This window comes from Mesoplodon densirostris, chromosome 16 (genome assembly GCF_025265405.1).
Source record: "Mesoplodon densirostris isolate mMesDen1 chromosome 16, mMesDen1 primary haplotype, whole genome shotgun sequence".
Classification (NCBI taxonomy): Eukaryota; Metazoa; Chordata; class Mammalia; order Artiodactyla; family Ziphiidae; genus Mesoplodon; species Mesoplodon densirostris.
The window spans coordinates 10515104-10534000 of record NC_082676.1 but is presented as its reverse complement, the minus strand read 5'-3'; the positions used below and the strand labels follow the sequence as shown (position 1 = coordinate 10534000).

Below are 18897 nucleotides of genomic sequence, written 5' to 3'. Positions count from 1 at the left end.
AAAGACCTGAACGAACTTTTTCGCCAACCCTATAAATGGTGCAGCATTTTATAGAAAAGTCTGGCAACTCCTCATAAAGTTAAAAGATAGAATTATCCAGCAATTGGGAAACGGACCCAGCAATTCCACTCCTAGGTATCTACTCAAAAGAACTGAAAACAGATACTCAAATCCTTATACACGAACCTTCATAGCAACACTATTCACAACAGCCAAAAGGTGGAAACAACCCAAATGTCCACTGATGGATGAATGGATCATCAACACGAAATATTACTCAGTCATAAAAAGGAATGAAGTATGTATATATGCTACAACATGGATGAATCTCTAAAACATTATGCTAAGTGAAAGGAGCCAGGTACAGAAGGTCACATATTGTGTGGTTCCATTTATATGAAATATCCAGAATAGATAAATCCTAGAAGAGAGACTGGAGGTTTCCAGGGACTACGGGGAAGAAGGTAGGGAAAGTGACCGCTTAATGGATACAAGGTTCCCTTTTGCAGTGATGCCAGTGTTTCAAAACTTGAGGAAAGTGGTGGATGCAAGACACTGTGAATGTACTAAATGCCAATGAATTACACATTTAAATGATTGATTTATGTCACGTGAATGCCACCTCAATAGAAAATAACATTTAATTAAACGAAAGAGTATACAGTGAGAAATGTACTATTACCAAGAAATGCTCAATCTACACTCATTAGACCTTTCACACTGGAAGTGAGTTAACCAAAAGCTGAGCAGCTATCTGAGATCTGTCCAACTGATGACCTAATTCTTTCTTCTGAGGGAATTATATCCTCTTGTTAGTCTGAACGACAGGCAATAATACAATAAAGAAAGGGGTAAGAAAGAATGTCCAGACACAGGGACATACACAGCAGACTTAGGCAGGTTTTTTTTTTTTTTTAACCATTTTAAATCATAAATAAAAGACAACTCACCCTCACGATGATGCCCATGCGTTTGCTTTCGTAGGTGAAAGGGAAGATCTGCAAGATGGTGAAGTTCAGGATCTGGTCACCAGGGGTCCTCAGCTGCATGGAAGACTGGTCACGGCCCACCAGTGTTAAGCCCACACTTTCGGTCCACTGCACCAGGGCCACCTAAATGTGACAAGGGTCGAAGGTCAGATACACAGCCGAGGATCCTGGTTCACAGGTCAAGCAAATGAACGTAAAGGTGGACGGGGGAGCAGAGACAGGTGAGGTTGAGCAGGGCCTGCATCCCTGGGGGAGGTCTTGCTGGCCGCACCCGCCTCTCTAGGCCTGCGGGGGCTCTGCGCTCACAGCTGCCCTCACAGCTGCCGTCTCTTCTGGGCCCTAAAGCAGGCCACGCGCCAGAGCTGTGGCAGAGAGAACCGCACAGGCTTCAGGATCAGCACAACCAGAGATGACGTCTGGAAGGAGCTGCATCAGGCAAACCACAAACACGGGGAAGCCAGGAGCACGGCGCCAGGGTGGTGACTCACTCACCTCCAGGCTCCCTGTGAAACTCACACACGCTCAACCGGGAGGGGATCTACGGCAGTTCTCGACTGGTCAGCTCTGCCCCCCAAGGGGCACATGGCAACGTCTGGGGACAGTTTTGGTTGTCACAACTGAGGAGGGGGTGGATATTTTCTACTGGCATCTCGTGGGTGGAGGCCAGGGATTCTGCTAAACATCCCACAACACACAGGACAGCCCCCATGACAGAGAATCACCCCACCCCACATGGCAGGCGGTACTGACAGGGGGAGGACGCTGGTCTGCACAGATGAGGAAACTGAGGCTTGCGGAAGCTCATTAAGTTGCCTGAGGTGATGCTCCGGGGCAACGGCCGGCTAGGCAGGAACCTGGATCTACCTGGTGCACAGCCAAGCCTTCCACCACCCGCTACACTTCCCAGGGCCACCAGCTGGAATCGTCTCACAGCCCGAGCAAGGCTTGCTTCACTTCCAGTCAAAGGCATGGAGGATGCAAATTCCAAGACAGGGGCCAGACCAGTGGGAGCTGCGGCGGGCAGGAGCCAGTGCCCCCTCTGAAGGAGGCTGCCCCGCGGGAATGTGGACCCAGGGTGGCCAGAGCTTCCAGTTTCTCAAGAAAAACCAGAAATCTGACCTTGTCCCTGAGATCTCTCACTTTTCAATGTAAGCCACTAAGCTGCATGTTCTAAACGCCCATGAAGAAAATAAAACACGTCTACAGATGAATCTGGTCTGGGGTCTTCAGGGAAGGAAGGAAATAGGAGTGGAAAGGGCGGGGACAAAGGGGGGAGCTGGGGAGGGGAGACCACCAAGACCTCACCGCCACTGCCACAGGAAGGGGGCCGCACCATGGGTGGGGGGGGAGACAGGGCTAAGTACGAAGAGCCTACGGCGTACGGACCACAAGGTCATCGTGTTTACCTGTCAGCACAGCCCATGGAGGCAGGAAGTGCCAAGCAGCTCTACCCGAGGGACGAAGAAACAGAGTCAGAGAGGCCAGGTGAGCTGCTCTCGGCAGGCAGCTGCCATGGGCTGAGAGGAGATCGAATCCTGTGTCTAGCTGACCCAAGTAGCCCAAAGGAAAGTGCCAATCCCGGGCCATCCAAATGCCTGTTCTCTAAACACGGGTGCACACACATCAGTGCATCCTTAGTGGGTGTGCCCAGTCACCCCTGACTCACTGTCACCGTTAAAGAGTTGATGGGGGGCGTGGTAGGCATAGTAACAGCCCCCAAAGGTGCCCACCTCCTAATTCCCACTGATCTCCACCTCCAAAAGAAAGAGCTAATCAAGTTTGGTTTTGTTTGTTTGTTTGTTTTGCTATCAACCTGCATAAGTCTTTGGAAACTCATTCATAGAGTTGTTTCACCTAATCACTCTGAATTTCAATATGGCCTGTCCTATCTTCTAACCATCTTCTTCCCAAGTTTAAAATGAACAAATCAGTAAACACTGATATAAATTTAAAAATCCCATCCATATAAATATTAAAAACCTTGGGGGCTTCCCTGGTGGCGCAGTGGTTGAGAGTCGGCCTGCCGATGCAGGGGACACAGGTTCGTGCCCCGGTCCGGGAAGATCCCACATGCCACAGAGCGGCTGGGCCCGTGAGCCATGGCCGCTGAGCCTGCGCGTCCAAAGCCTGTGCTCCGCAACGGGAGAGGCCACAGCAGTGAGAGGCCCGCGTACCACAAAAAAAACCAACCAAACAATAAAAACAAACCTTGCGTACATGCACTAAAATGCTTATAGGATGATACACATGAAGAGAAATCACTTCACTCTTCTCTCTAAATACTACTGAAATAGTTTAGTGTGTACACGTACTTCTTTAATTTTTAATATTTTTAATTTTAATTAAGTAAATAAATATCCCAACACAATACGAGATTATTACAAATACGTGCTTGACTACATTTACATCCTCCTTTACATAACAGTTTAGTAACAAAGAAAAAGGAAATTCTTCTTCGGATGCTTTCCAACATGACTGCTAGGGAAAAGCTTTTTTCATCCTTGCTTTTAAACAGCCGTTGGTTCACCCCTTAAAAACATATTTAATTGCTCTGAAAAGATGTGAAGAGTCTGTGATACTGGGCTTCAAGGAGATACACGAATTCCCCCAAAGTCTGTTCTTAACTTCAATCAAGAAAAGGATCTGAAACTCCAGAAGGGGAAGTGGCTTTCAGGGCCGTAGAGGCGGTTCTGGCCTTGGCCAGCCTGGGTCCCCCTGCCGCGGACCCCACAGGACTGTGCTGGAGGGAAAGTTGAACCATGAATCTGAAATGATCAACAGTGACAAGTGTTCCCGGGGAAGCATGAATTACAGCTAATAGAAACATCTTCTAACCATGCTTTCTTCTACAGCAAACCCCTCGAGGGAGTTAAGGAACCTACTCTGACTGTGCTGGTTGCCCCGCCTCCCATCTCCCACCCCTTGGGTCCAAGGTCCTAATCAAAACCTCACAAGTCCCCTTGGGGGCTGATTCCAACAGGATATGAGCCCTGCAGGGGGGCCTTTCTTTCTCACCTTACAATCCCACTCCCTTATTCCGACTTGAACATTAAGTCAGCTTTAATTTAAAGCTGCTTTCTACCAGAACATATAAAATCGCCCAGGTCCTACTGAGAAGAGAGCAGTTTAGAACTGGGGAGCTCACTAACCCTTCTCAACAGCAGCAGGGACAAACATTTCAGCGGTCAGGTGGGACGACTCCATCCCTTCCTAAAACAAGATGATGTAAAGGAGGCTACTTCTGCTAGAGGGTCTGAGCTTCAATTCAAAAGAATCATCCTGTATTGCCAAATCAGAAAGGCTTTCAGGGTCTTTTTTTTTTTCTTTTCTACGCCGCACGTGGGATCTTAGTTCCCTGACCAGGGATCAAACCCGCAGCCCCCAGTAGTGGAAGCATGGAGTCTTAACCACTGGACCGCCAGGGAAGTCCCAATCTCAGGGTCTTGAGTCTCACTGTCCTTAACAGCTGGAGCTGGGGTCTCAGGGGGCCTCGGGTCAGACTATCCGGAGGTCAGAGAGCAGCAGAAAAAGAAACCTCGTAAGGTAAATGAATGAACAAGTAAATGAGAGGCAAAAGCAAATGCTGGAAACCAAGAAAGGGCCAGAGCGGGGGATCTGGGCTCCACGAGTCAGCTGTGTGTCTGGTTTGGGTCAGGAAATTAAAAAAACAGAGCCTCCTACTCCACCCTTCCGCCTCCAAAAAAAAAAAAAAAGCCTATCTGAAGAATTCTTGTCAGAGCTGTCCATGAAAGGGCTTTTTCATCATTTGTTGGTCAGCAATGAACCACCTGTGACAAGCTTTAATAATCTTCCCTTTGTACCTGGGAATGTGTGCTTGGGAATTACGCCAGACAGGCTAAAGAGCCTTGAATTCCTGTCAAAAGCAGGATGCATATGAAATACAAGAACATGCATGAATCTGCTATCTGATTAAAACGGTTCTTTGGGGGCATTCAATCAGATAAACACCCAGGCTTACAAAGAATGGCCAGTCTGCCCGAAGCCAGCCTTTCAAGCTTATAAATATCCACAGACCTAGGTATTCTTTACTTTCTTAAGAAATAGGTTCCAAAATGTGCCACATGGTGGTTGCAGGTTTGAATGACAACAGGAGCAGGGCAGGCAGCAGACAGGGGCAGGGCCGGCCACCTAGGGACAGGGTTTGGGGGAGGGGGTAACTGCTGCCAGGTTGAAACTGGGCCCAGTCTTTCCAGATCTGATCTTTCTCAGGAGAAGCTGATTTTTGTAGAACACTGAGTGATTTTTAAATATTGCTGTTTTTCTTTTAAACACAGCATGGGGCAAACAAAACACAGCCTGCTACTTTTAAGAATCAGTGGACAAGGTGGTAGAATAAAAGGCCACTCCCTGATCCAAATTTCCTGATCCTATACTTGAAATTCAGCCTCTGATAAAAACAAGTATTTGAAAAGGAAGAATGGCATCATCTCTATAAAAATTTAGCCACTTACAAACGACTATTTACTTAAGTCTATTCTGGATCAATACTAATGTGATATGGGACAGGACTTTTGCATGTATGGCCGCGGATGAGCTAATACCAAGGAAGGCTCATTTGACAGTTTTCTACAGTGCCCCCCAAATCCCATAGTTCTGCCTGACACAGGACCCCTATCTTCTGAGCAACCAAAATCTTATTTCAAAATTCTACCCCAGTGGTTAATACATAACATTGATGGTGGATTTCTTCCTTAAGTTCCCGACCGCTGTTCTTTGACCTCACCCTCAGGTCCAAGGGCCTGGCAACGTGATGGTGGAGCCCCACCAGCCTCCTAAGTCTCTCTGGGTCAACACTCCACACTCCATCGTGCACACATCTGAATGCTGGCATTGTCCGAGGCCTGGAGCTGAGGCTCAGACACGAGGAGGCATTCAGGGGACCGACAGGGATGTGGTTATGGAGGAAAAAGAAACCCCAAGGCTGCAAAGGGACGGGAGATTGCCGGCTCCCGCTCAAGGCCACGGGCTTACCTTTCCCCAACGGTTTTTATCCTCACTCTTTGCAACAGGGTTAAGAAAATGCAAAATGAGACAACTGGGACCTTCCATGCATGCTGAGAGATGTACAGAGAGACTGAATGAGCGAGGCTCTCCATCATGACATTATTTATGACAGCCACAAGTGGGGGACCACCTAAACGTTACACTTGGGAGACAGAGGAAATAATCTGTGGTGTATCTAAGCAGCAGAATAGAGCAGCCACTAAGAATATTCTTACTATAGATAGTTACCGGAAAGGGATAATGCAAGGGAACAAATCAAGTTCATAGAACATATATTGTATATATACAGAAGAGAAAGAGGTAGGAAAAACACCAAAACATTTTTGGCTTTTTTTTCCTGGAATTTTTTTTCTTTTTCTATAACAAGCTAATGTCACTCTTATAATTAGTGCGGGGGGGGGACTAAAAATAAAATCTGCTTCTAGATTAGCTGTACCTTCACTGTATACCCCTTTTTCTTATATCACCCCTGTCTGCATTACTCCCAGCTTCTGACACTCTAATGGATGCAGGAATGCTCTCCATCTACAGACTCTGATGTCTGGAGGAGAGACCCACTCCCTCTTTGCCCATCTCTCACAGCCCCTTGCGAGCGGGCCATTTCAAGGGTACTGTGGACTAGAGGAGAAACACATCCTTTTTTGGTTTTCCCTTCTAAGGGCCGGATCTGAAGAGATGGTCGGTGAAGGCAAGACACTCAGAAGGTAGGCTTCCGGGGGCTGTGCCAGAAGGTGATTATTATCACCAAGCTTGGAAGCTTATAAGATGAGAAAAGAGGGAAGGGACACACACGGAAGGTGCCACTGAGTTTTGGAGCTCCCAGACACAACGCTGGCTCAGTGCAGGTGTCCCAAGGGGACCGGAATAGGTAAAAATAATTGGACACTCTGGAACTTCACCCAGTATCCGCCCTGAGCTCCCCAAACGCAAGGGCTTTCACTCTCTGCAACACTTGTGAGTTGACAAAGCACTTTCAAGCCATCATGCCATGGGTAGGGACGTGGTCCTGTGGGGTTACGAGCCCCACCCCTGGACATGGGCTGCCGGTTTTAATCTCGCCAGCTGTGTGACCTTGGGAATATTCCTTAGCCCATCTATACCTCATTTGCAAACAGCACGATGACAGTAATTCTGGGTGGTAAGGGACGCCCCTGACGCAGTGGCTGGCACAGAGCAGGTGACCCCTCCTAACCACTGGCAGCATCACCGCTACCCTCACTGCTCCCTCTCTTCTCTAAGGGCCATGAGCTCCGTGTGATGTATCAGCCCCTCTTTACCTACGAGGAGGCTGAGTGCAGCTTAAAATCACACTGCTAGTCAAGTCCGCCCTGGCAGTGACCCACGACCCGCAGCGCCACCGCGGGGTAAGGAGGGGTAGTGCGATGCCCCCATCTTTCAGAAAAATTAGTGGAAACGAAGGTCTTGAAATGCCATTGTGAGAAGACAGAACACACAGCAGCCCAACATTTTAGCAAAACTCAGCTGACGTCCCACACAGCGACACCACACACACGGACATGCTTTAGAAGGACGAGTAATGCAAAGCAAGGTGCAAAACTTTACCTATAATTTACAGTTGTGCTCTTAAATTTTTAAAATAGGTTAATAATTAAAGGGTGAGGAAAATTCTAACGTATGCAAAGAATTATCTCTGCAAAGGTACTCAGAAATTGAGAACAGTGGGCGGCTCCGAGGCAGAGGTCAGGGGAGGGGCCCGGTGTAGAGATGGTGAGAAAGGAGGGGGCGGGGTGCCTCAGGGGAAGATGGAGATAGACTTCTCGCTCTGCGCCCTGAGCAGGGGTGGCCACACAGAACATTCTACACATTACCCAGAACTTGTAACTAAGGGCTCTGAAATCACTGAGGTACTCAGGGCACAGCTACATACAGCAGGCCACTTTCATTCACACACACACACACGCACACACATCCATGCACGTCCACACGCCACATACGCTCAAACAGCAGCCGTGCACACAACACGTGCACATGTGTTCACACCCACACTCGTGCACATATGTACACGTGCCCACATGCACACGCACACATAAACCCTACAGGACCATGAAAACCATCTGGCTTTCTCAAGGATGTGACTTAACCCACTTCACCCTCCTTCCTTCCTTGTACTATCGTGTGATTCTGTACCAGAGAAACATACAACTGTAATTCTACATATATGCCCACATTTAGGAAAAATCTGGGTAACTCTACACCCGAACATAAACAGTGGTTATCACTACCTAGTGAGAATTACAGGTTATGTTTATCAACTTCTTTAGACAAATGAACGAGTCCCAGGGTGGATTCTATCTGCTCCGAGGAGAGCACTTCCTTGACCACTCACGCCAAGAAGGACGCGTTGAAAGTTGTATCACAGTGACCCCTCCTCCACTGCACCCCCCTCCAACACTGTCAAATCTCCTGCAAACGATGGGATGCTGTCAGGGCTGAAGCCTGCTCGCCCGAGCATCTTAGGACCACTTCTCTCTGGCCAGATTACATCTGTCTCATTTCCCCTGGGAGTTTACTGTACAGGCGGGGGGTCGGGGGTGGGGGCAGTGCCCCCCAGGCTGTAATCAATAGCTGAATAAAGACACTTCAAGGCTTCCCAGGCGGAATGTGCACAGGAAACAAATTTAGGAAATCCTGCTTTCTGTTACAGGAAATGAATCCTAGGCCAACTGGTAAAAATTACTCCAGGAGCTCCAAAGTAAAGAGGACACTGGCTTCTGTATGTATTCCATCAACTGACCTTGCCCGCACCAGCCAGGTTTTATTGATATAGAATTTCAAAGGTAGGATTCTAGACCCAGCCACTCCTACGTGGAATCCCACAGGGATCTGGAAACAGTATAGCTTTCTGAAAGATTTCACTGGAACTAGATTTAACCTATTTTCGGTCAGACGGTATATTTCCATAAACAGATTTATATTTTGAGGTACGTATCTTTTGAAGTAGTTTAAAAGGCTAGTGAGTAAAATATTAACAGTGGTTACACCTTCGGTTAGTAGGATTATGGTTTACTTCTTTTTCTTCTCTACATTTTCATATATTCTATCATAAACACAAAATGACTGTGTAATAAAAAAAATAAAGCTGTGGAGAAAAGGAAACCAAGAAAGTAACACCGACCTCTGTGAAGACACCAAAGACCAAAAGAAAATACCTTTTTAAAAAAAAAAGCAAACTGCTATTCAGAATCTTAGAAAAACAAAACAAATCTGAATCCAAAGGCAATTAATGGACAGCAGAGATAAAGGGCTCTTCTCTTTAACAGAGGAGCTGAAAAGCACAAAGCATTCCATGGAAGATTTACCTTCATGGAAAAATCTTTGCACAGCCCTAAAACAAATATATCAAAGCTCAGTGGGAACCAGGGGTGTGGGACAGGCAATAAAGACCGTCACATATGCATGTCAACAGCCAATCGGAGCCCAGAGGCACAAGTGCTGATCGGCTCAGCAACATTTAATTTAAATTCTATGAAATACCCACAAGCTACTAGTCCCCAGTCCGTAACTACCAAGAATCTGGTCCTTTCTCACATGGACCATTCAATGGTATCCTCCTCCCATTCCGAAACCGAAAGGCAAGATCAAGCAGACTAACCCTGGTTAAGACACGGTGACAAATATGACAAGCTTCTGGTTCCAGGGCACAAGTCTCAGTAGGGCTCCTCCATACCTATCCCCCACCTCCCCCTTCTCTCTGCACACAATTCCCATCTCAGAATTTGGCCAAGGGTTACCATGTTTTTACCCCTAAAAAGCCTGGTTCAAATATCAATGGTCAACAGATGAACTGGGCTTCACAGCTTAAGCTCTTCCACAAACACCAAGCAGGTGAGAAGGAGTCGTCTCCCAGGGGACACATTCCATTGCCCCAGAAAAGGACAGAAAAGGAGGAAGAAGACACTGGGCAGGGAAAGACACACCCAAGTGTCCTGCCATTTCTGATCTTTCGAAAAGTTTCTTATTGTGCCACCCTCCCCCCGCCCGCACGATCACATCAACCACTGGTTCACGGATATTCTCAGATGAGTCCAGACCTCCAAAACACTTCACGTACCAAAGAAGCCCCTCCCTCCTTCTTAAAGTGAACAAAAATCATCATCATCATCATCATCCTAACTGGGAGTCCTTGCAACATTGGTGGAAGAGTAAAATGGTTAAAAAAAAAAAAAAAAAATCCCAGGAAGCACTCTGGTAATTTACGTCATAAGCCTTAAACATACTCATTCAGTTTGACCCACAGGATTTACTGACCACATACGAAGGGCCTCACAACACCCTCCTGTGGGTCCCCTGTCACAGACACACAGTGAGGATAAGGAACCCGCTCAGGTAACTGTCTCACTCCTGCCGCCCCAAGGGGTGTGAGCTGCTGCCTTGTTTAACGTAGACTCCACAGTGCCTGGCCCATGGGAGGCACTCACAAGTACCTGGTGAATTAATGAACCCCATCACACCATTTCTAGAAATAGCAAGTGTAAGGATACTCACTGCAAATGTTTATAAATACTGTTGCTCAAAAATAGAAATAACCTAAATTCCAATAATATGAGAACAGTTGAAGATATTAGGGTCCATACCGTAGGCAGTGAGTCTGAAAAACTGTGTTTTAATAACGTTCAAGAAAATTGAGAAACAGGTATGATAAAATATTAGTGAAAAAAGAACAAATATAGGCAAAACCCATAACTATAGTAAAATGCTCATTTTTTTACCAAAAAAATACATGAAAACCTAGTGGAGGGGCTATATATCAAATTAATAAAAATTAATATTTAGTTGTTTCTGAAAAATGGTTTAGTAAAAGGATTAAGAGTTTGGGCTCTGAAAACAAACTCCCTGGGTTAAAGCCCTGACCCTGTCACTTAGGGGACTGGTGCTGTAACGTTAAGTCAGCCACAGAAAACGGCAACTTTAGCAGGAGGAAACCTGGGAGATACCACCTTAGCCAAGAAACCTAAGTTAGCATCTCCGAGACCTACACACGCCAACATCATGAGTCTCCGGATACCCTGCACCGAGGACAGTGCCAGAAATGCATAACCTGAGTCAACATCATAAGAAAATGTCAGACAAATACAAACTGAGGGACATTCTACAAAACAGATAACCCGTATTCTTCAACAGAGTCAAGGCTGTGACGGTCAAGGAAAGCTGAGGAACTGTTCCAGGTTAATAGAAACGCCAGGTGGTCCAGTGGTTATGACTCCGAGCTTCCACTGCAGGGGGACGTAGGCTCGACCCCTGGTTGGGGAACTAAGATCCCACATGCTGCACAGCTTGGCCAAAAAGAAAAAATTAATTTAAAAAATAAATATAAAAGAGACACCAGAGGCGGTACAACTGAATGTGGTGTGTACTCCTGGATTGGTTACTGATCTGGGGAAAATATTTTTTTCTTTTTTTGTAAAAAAAAGTGAGTGGGACAGTTGATGCACTTTTAATAAGATCTGCAAGTTAGATAACAGTACTGTATCAACGTTAATTTCCTGATTCTGATAAATGATCTTGTTTTGTAGGGAGATATTTAGGAAAGTATTTTTAGGAAATATTTAGGAATAATAAAAGGGGATCATGCCTGAAGCTTACTCTTCAAAGGTAAAGATAAAGCAAAAGCAGAAAAGTGTTCACATCTGAAGAATCTAAGTTTTGGTAAAGGGGACTTTTCTTTGTGTTAATTTTACAACTTTTCCAAAAATCTGAAAGTATTTCAAAATTAAAAAGTCTAAAAAAAACATCCAGGGAAGATATAAAAATGTAATGTACAGCACAGGGAATATAGCCAATATTTTATCATAACTTTATATGGAGTATAATCTCGAAAAATATCAAATCACTCTGTTGTACTCCTGAAACTAATATAATATTGTAAATCAACTATACTTCAATTTAAAAATAATAAGAGAAAAGAAAAGCCACTATACTTTGAACTCTTAAAAAAAACCCAAAAAACTAGGAACTTCAGGCTAAATATTTAATCTCTCTGTCCTTGACTTTTCTCTTCTGAAAATGGGGATAATCATAGTACCTCTTAGTTGCTGGGAAGATTTAATGAATAATACACAGTACGTCAAATGGGACCTGATGTGTACCAAGTACTCAAGGGAAGTTACCTATTGTTATCTTTTATGAGTGAAGTTGCAAATAACCCATTTCCCTCTTTATATTCTTCTGAAATTTCCAAATTTTCCACACTACAAAAAATTGCTTCCATAATCAGAATAAAAGTTTTTTTTAAGGAAAGAAAAAAGAAAGGAAGGAAGACTGGAAAGGAAAAAAACCCCAAATGTTAACAGACTAGTAAAACACGGACTGTGTCTTAACTACACTCAAGTCAGGGGGCAAAGGATATGATACCATTTTCATGCTGGGCGAGGGAGTTCTCTGCCTACACCTACACAAAAGGCGTTCCTATCATACGGCACCCTAAGAGAAAAAGCAGTTAGGGGCTTCTTACAGAAAACACTACACAGGCAACTGTATTACCAGGTCCTATGCTCTTGAACACAGAATTAAGGGAATCCTTTCAGCTTTAGCAAGAGTTGATGCTTAGATACAAAAATATGTGGCTTACTAGACTTCATCAAAATTTAAAACTTCCACGTTTCAAAGGACACCATCAAGAACATAAAAGATAGAATAGGAGAAAATATTTGGAAATCATATATCTGATAGGAGGCTTTTATCTCAAATACATAAAGAACTCTTACAACTCAATAACAAAAAGACACATAACACAATTAAAAGTGGGCAGAGGACCTGGATAGACATTTCTCCAAGGAAGATACATAAAGGGGCCAATAAGCACATAAAAAGATGCTCAATGTTATTAACCTTTGGTATCAGAAACACAAATCAAAACCACAACGAGATTTCACTTCACACTCACTAGATCGGCAAGAATCAAAAGGAGGGACGATGACAAGTGTCGGCTAAGATGCAGAGAAACTGGAGCCCTCATACCTTGCAGGTGGGAATTTAAAACGGTGCAGCCACTTTAGAAAACAGTGTGGCGGTTTCTCAAAAGGCTAAACGTAAATTTAACATGACCCAGCAATCTCTCTCCTATACGTACACCAAGAGAAATGAACACATATGTCTGCGCAAAAACCTGGACACGTGTTCATAGCACAATAGCCCCCACCAAAGAAAATACACACATATATATATATTATATACATAGAAAATATATAAACAGTCCAAACGTTCATCAACCAAAGACTGGATAAACAAAACACAGTATTATCCATTCAATGGAATATTGTTCATCCGTAAAAAGGCATGAAGTATTGATACATGCTACTACATGGATGAATCTTGAAAATACATGCTAAGTGAAAGAAGTGAGACACAGAATGTGTGTGTATGTTTCCATTTGTATGAAATGCCCAGAATAAGCAAATCTACAGAGATAGAAAGTAGGTCAGTGGTTGCCAGGGGCTGGAGGGAGGGAGGCTGGGAGTCTGTGGGAATACAGGCACGGAGTGCTTCCTTTTGGGTCGACAAAAGTGTCACAAAAATCGATTCTAAAATCGACTGTGGTAATGGTTGCATAACTCCGTGAATATACTATTTAAAAAACCCACTGACCTGTATGTATCTGTCACACAGGCGATTGTATGGTATGTGGATTATATCCTAATTAAGCTGTTTTTCAAAAAAAGGAATGTGGTTTTATGGGACCTGTGCCCCTTATGTGCTGGCCGTCTGAACCACAAACAAGATCTCTTGCTGCTTCCTAACTCAGGATGTATCTCAAGTCCAAGGCTACTCCTTCTAGAGGAAGATCAAGGGCTGCAGGCATTTGCCAGGCTGTTTCCCTAGCGGCCCAGCGTCACCCTGGATCCTGCTGCCCTGACAGGTGGCCCCACCTGGAGCGGGTGGGGAATGGGCAGGGCATCCCGCATGCCCGGGGCTTACCTCGTCCGGGCTGGACGCCTGGTACACGCGGCAGGAGTCCTCGTACTGCTTCTCCGCCTCGGCCTGGTCGGTGACACCGTTGGACTCGTATACGGGGGTGACGTTGTGGCACAGCGCGATGGCCTTGACGGCTTCGTGCACGCGGCTGCTCATGGTCCGCCGCACTTTAGTGGTGAGCGCGGGGCCCTTCTGAGCGGGCGGGTCCTGGGATTGCTATGAGAAGAGGAAACCAACGAGGAAGATGACCAGAGACACGGAAGGACCTCGAGAGGGAAGAAGAACGACCTGCGGAGTCGCTGCTTCTCTTTCAGCTGCTCTAACACACGTCACTCTGGGGGTGCCTCCAGTAACACTGCCACGAGGGCGTGCAGGTCAGGGATCCGGTCACGGGCGCTCAGGCAAAAACAAAAATGCAAAATAAACAGAGGAAAAAAATGACAGTTTAGTGAATGTGGGTGATGCTACCTGGGAACCTGGGAACGTGCCTTCCTTTGGGTGGTGCTGGGGGCCTCTGACCGAGTGGGGGCCCCATTACACTTCAAGTGACGCTGCTACTTCAGACCAGGGCTTCCGGACCTCGGCACTGCTGACATTTGAGGGAGATAATTCTCCGTTGGGGCTGGAGGCAGGGGGAGAGTCCTGTGCATAGTGGGATGGCTAGCAGCTTCTCTGGCCTCCATCTACCAGATGCCAGACGCAACCCCCAGGTGCAACAGGAGAACAAAACTGTCTTCAGATGTTGCCAATTGCCCGTGGAGACCAAAATCATGCCCGGTTTAGAACTGCTGTTTTAAATGTACATTCCTCTCAGTTTAAAATTGAAGACAGGGGACTTCCCTGGTGGCGCAGTGGTTAAGAATCCGCCTGCCAATGCAGGGGACACGGGTTCGATCTCAGGTCCAGGAAGATCCCACATGCCGCAGAGCAACCAAGCCCATGCACCACAGCTACTAAAGCCCACGCGCCTAGAGCCCATAATCTGCAACAAGAGAAGCCACCGCAAGGAGAAGCTCACGCACCGCAACGAAGAGTAGCCCCCGCCCGCTGCAACTAGAGAGAAAAGCCCACATGCAGCAATGAAGACCCAACACAGCCAAAAATAAACTTTTTTTTTTTAAATGAAGACAACAGTATGGATGGGGGCTCTAGGGGGTAACAAGCAACCAAGGGCAGGTCCGGCGAGAATATCAGTAACAGCCAGAAAGAAGCCTGGCTGGCTGAACACACTGCAAAATGGTACCTAGAAGTCCACTTAGGGTAGATTTTCAAGAGTAAACTTAAATGTGCTCAAGCTGTGCCTTCCACACTGGCCACGGACCCTAACTCTTGTCTAAGAAGCGGTTCTGTTACTTACACAGCCCTCATCCGTTCCTTCATTCATACCTTTCAACACACGGCTTGGCCTCCTAATGGGTTAAGTTGGGGAAAAGGTTTTGAGCAACATGGTAAAAAGAGTACTGAAGGCTGAGAAATCTGAGCCTGATTCTTGGGTGGGTGTGAACAGCTGTGTAACTTTGAGCAAATGCCATCTGCCCTCTGGGCCTCGGTTTCCTGCAAATGAGAGGAGTGGGCTAGGGGGTGGTTTTCACCCCACGAACCGAGTAGAGAAATCCTGAGAAACCCACTCAGCACCATCAAATGTGGAGGACAAGCAACCCCATACCCATCTGTGTTACACACTGGGTACCATGAAGGCCTAGCTTGGAATAAAGGGGTTCTACTGCCTTAACATACAATAAAAAATTAAGACTACTACAAAGAGACCACTTGTCAACAGTCTATGAGTTAGTGTTCAATAAAAAACACTCAGGTGCCCTGCCATGACCCACCTGATTAGCCTCTCTCTCCAACCTCCTTCCTGCCTCAGGGCCTTTGCACGTACGGAACCCACTTCCTAGAACACTGTTTCCCACATCTCTGCAGAGCTAGCTCACTCCACCTCATCATTCAGGTCTCCATTCAATGTTTCCTCCTCAAAGACACCTCCCTTGAGCCCCCTAATCCACGCTGCCCCCTGTGCCCACCCCACTGGGAGCCACGCTTCGACGTTACCATGTGTGTTATTGTCTCCAATGGCTAAAACTGGATTCTTTACCTGATAATTCTCCCGTTAGACCATGAGAACAGAGAGCTTGTCTACTGCATTCTAGTACCAAGGGCAGTAGTAACTAGCAACAGATATTTGTTGAACAAATGAACAACTTAATATTCCTAAGATACTGGTTAGAAGTCCTCATTTGTCATGAACTTTTTTTCCATCTCTAAGAAGAAATAAATATCACATTGACCAACATCAGTTCCAGATTTTAAGTCACAGTTTAGGACAAAAGACCTACAATAGTCTTCCTGCCTCTACAACTGAGTCTCGGAAGCTGGAGATGTTTGTGAAGTTACTGAATGCTGTGTTCCATTAAAAACATATTTTATCCAACAGAGCAGAAGCCTTCCGATCTTTTAGAATGAATCACGTTTCATACCCATGAACACATGGTTGCCCAAAATAGAGAACAGATGGGTTATGAGCAACAAGAAAATGACTTTCATTTAATTTTTTAATACTATTTTTAGCAGTGGCATTATACTCTTCAGGTAATTAGACAATTACTAAATTATTCTGGTCATGCAGGCATACACACTGCTCTGGCTTCCTGCTCTGTTAACCTTTGGTGTCAAGAGGACACGAGTTTCACTTCCAGGCCAAAGGGCACGGCATGGTAACAATAATTAGAGTAATATATCAGAACTACAGTTTAAATGAATCATTATTTGCCAAGTGCTTTTAATCATAAAGAATTTAACTTTAAAATTATAACGAGGACTGAAGATTTACAGAAAGGTTCCCTGTCCGGGAGAGACTAAATCAAGAACATTTTTTCTAAACTCTATAATTTATGTTCTAGCCATGGACGCATGTCTTCATTTTTTTGCCCACATTCCCCAGCACCTGGACCAAATTATTACTTAACATTAGGAGCAATAACAAGACCTTTGACAAAGTAATTGCTCTGGCTGGCAAGTTTTAGTAACAGTGGATTTGAATGAAAGGCTGAGTTCAGGGCATCTTCCACAAACCTTCGGATTTTATAAGCAATCTGATTCTGTCTACAGAAGTCAAATATTTCCAGTCGTATTTCAAATGTGGGATAACACAGAGCTTTGGGGTTTTGCATTCCAGGTGAAACCACACTAGGGCAAGGCAAAAAAGAGAAACACAGCCCAGATTTTTGCAAAGACCTCACTCTCAGATCAGGGAACCATTTGACAACAAACTAGAAAATGACGGTGATTGAACTGGACCAACATCACAGGCAGACACTGGTTTACTATCTCCACGTTCATTTCTCTCTCTCTTAAACTGATACTTATCCCACTTTCCTACTGTTTCAGGGAAGAGGGGTCATAACCACTGATTCTGAAATTCTCTATTAATTTGCAAATAAAAGGCTCATCCACACACCAAATGGCAATCCACATATATCATGAAGGCACCGGTAATTACCAGGAGCTCAGCTAGTATTCGTATTGAGGCCCAGTCCTCAAACATCCTCACATTCCCCATATGGAAGAGTTTCACATTGTACAGTGTTTATCTCTAGCCTCCTCCCCATAGGCCCTTTAACCTACACACATTTCTTCTTACTTAAAAAATACCAGGGGAAAATAAAAACAGATGTGGTAACCACAGAGACAGGTTACAACTTTTTGCCCTGGGGGGGAACCACTGGCCCTCTTAAGGAAGGAGGGCAAAATAGCCTCACGTGAGGTCAGAAGTTGGGTGAGGAATCAAGATCTCCGTACACAAAGGCCTCTGACTTGGGCCCTTCGGTGGATATCTCACACCTTGTGATGTTTTGGTCATTCTAGGGCAGCCCAGCCAACAAATGAGACACGGAGATACAGTGAAAAAACAGGCCTCCATTTCTCATTAATAATCCATGGCGGGGACATTTGCCAGTGAGAACTCCAGCCTGTATTTCAGGAAACAGTAATACAGAAATTAAATGCCGAGCCACCATGAATATCAATTTTCTTTCCAAATGCAATGAAAACATCACCACTTATGAACATTCATAATATTACCAGATACGATGGATGGGTTGCAACTGGTAAAAATACACTATTGAAGAGAAGGAATTCCTGTTTCAATAGGCCCCCTTCACTCTCCAAATTGAGCTCAGAGCTGGTAACTCATTAACCTCAAAGGTCCACCTCCACAGAGACAGGCTTAGAGCTACCACTTCCAAGTGAATCAACTGCCTTACACGCTAAGTGACTGCATAAACACGACGTTTACTGCTTAACAGTACACATCTTTCCGCATGACAGAGGCAACAAATTTCAATTCGTTGAAACTGAACCACATATTACACAGGGGTTCTCAACTTGGGAGGGTTTGCCCCCCACTGGGCAGTGTCTGGAGATACTTGAGGGTGTGACAAAGCAGGTGCCGGAGGCGTGTGCTACAGGCATGGAGATGGCAGAGGGCAAGGATGCTGCTAAACACCCTACAGTGCACAGGGTGGTCCCCACAGCAAAAAATTATCCAGCCCGGATGTCAACATGCCAAGGCTGGGAACCAGACATGAAGCCACTGCCACCGTAAAACCGGGGTTAGGATGCTGAGGCCAAATTATGTGAATGCTGAATTGGATACTGTCAATTTAAGATTTGGATTTTTCCCATTCATTTTGAGTTTTGTAAGTACTGCACTACAGTGTGATTTGTCTTGATGACGGCGTTTTCTTGCCATGTCAATAAATTTTGCTCCCTGGGTGCATGCCTCACTCTCCTTAACCCTACCTAGTCCTAGCCCTATTATAAAACCATTAAAAAGGATCATAATCATGATATATGTGAAAAGAAAGAAGCTGGACAGTGTTATTCCAATAGTGGTTCTTAACTAGAAATGACTCTCTGAATAACCAGTAAAGATTTTAAGAAGTATATA

At 45.4% G+C, this 18897-nt stretch overlaps 1 protein-coding gene across 1 annotated transcript in view; it reads right to left on the bottom strand.

The window, feature by feature from the left end:
* The window catches only part of ATP9A (ATPase phospholipid transporting 9A (putative)), a 134627-nt gene that overhangs the window by 39199 nt on the left and 76531 nt on the right, over positions 1–18897 (bottom strand). Inside the window, exons 14-15 of the mRNA XM_060119944.1 lie at positions 13950–14162; positions 951–1112 (exon numbers count right to left, since the gene is read on the bottom strand). Coding sequence (XP_059975927.1) covers positions 951–1112; positions 13950–14162 — 375 coding nt within the window. The remainder of the gene's footprint in view (positions 1–950; positions 1113–13949; positions 14163–18897) is intronic.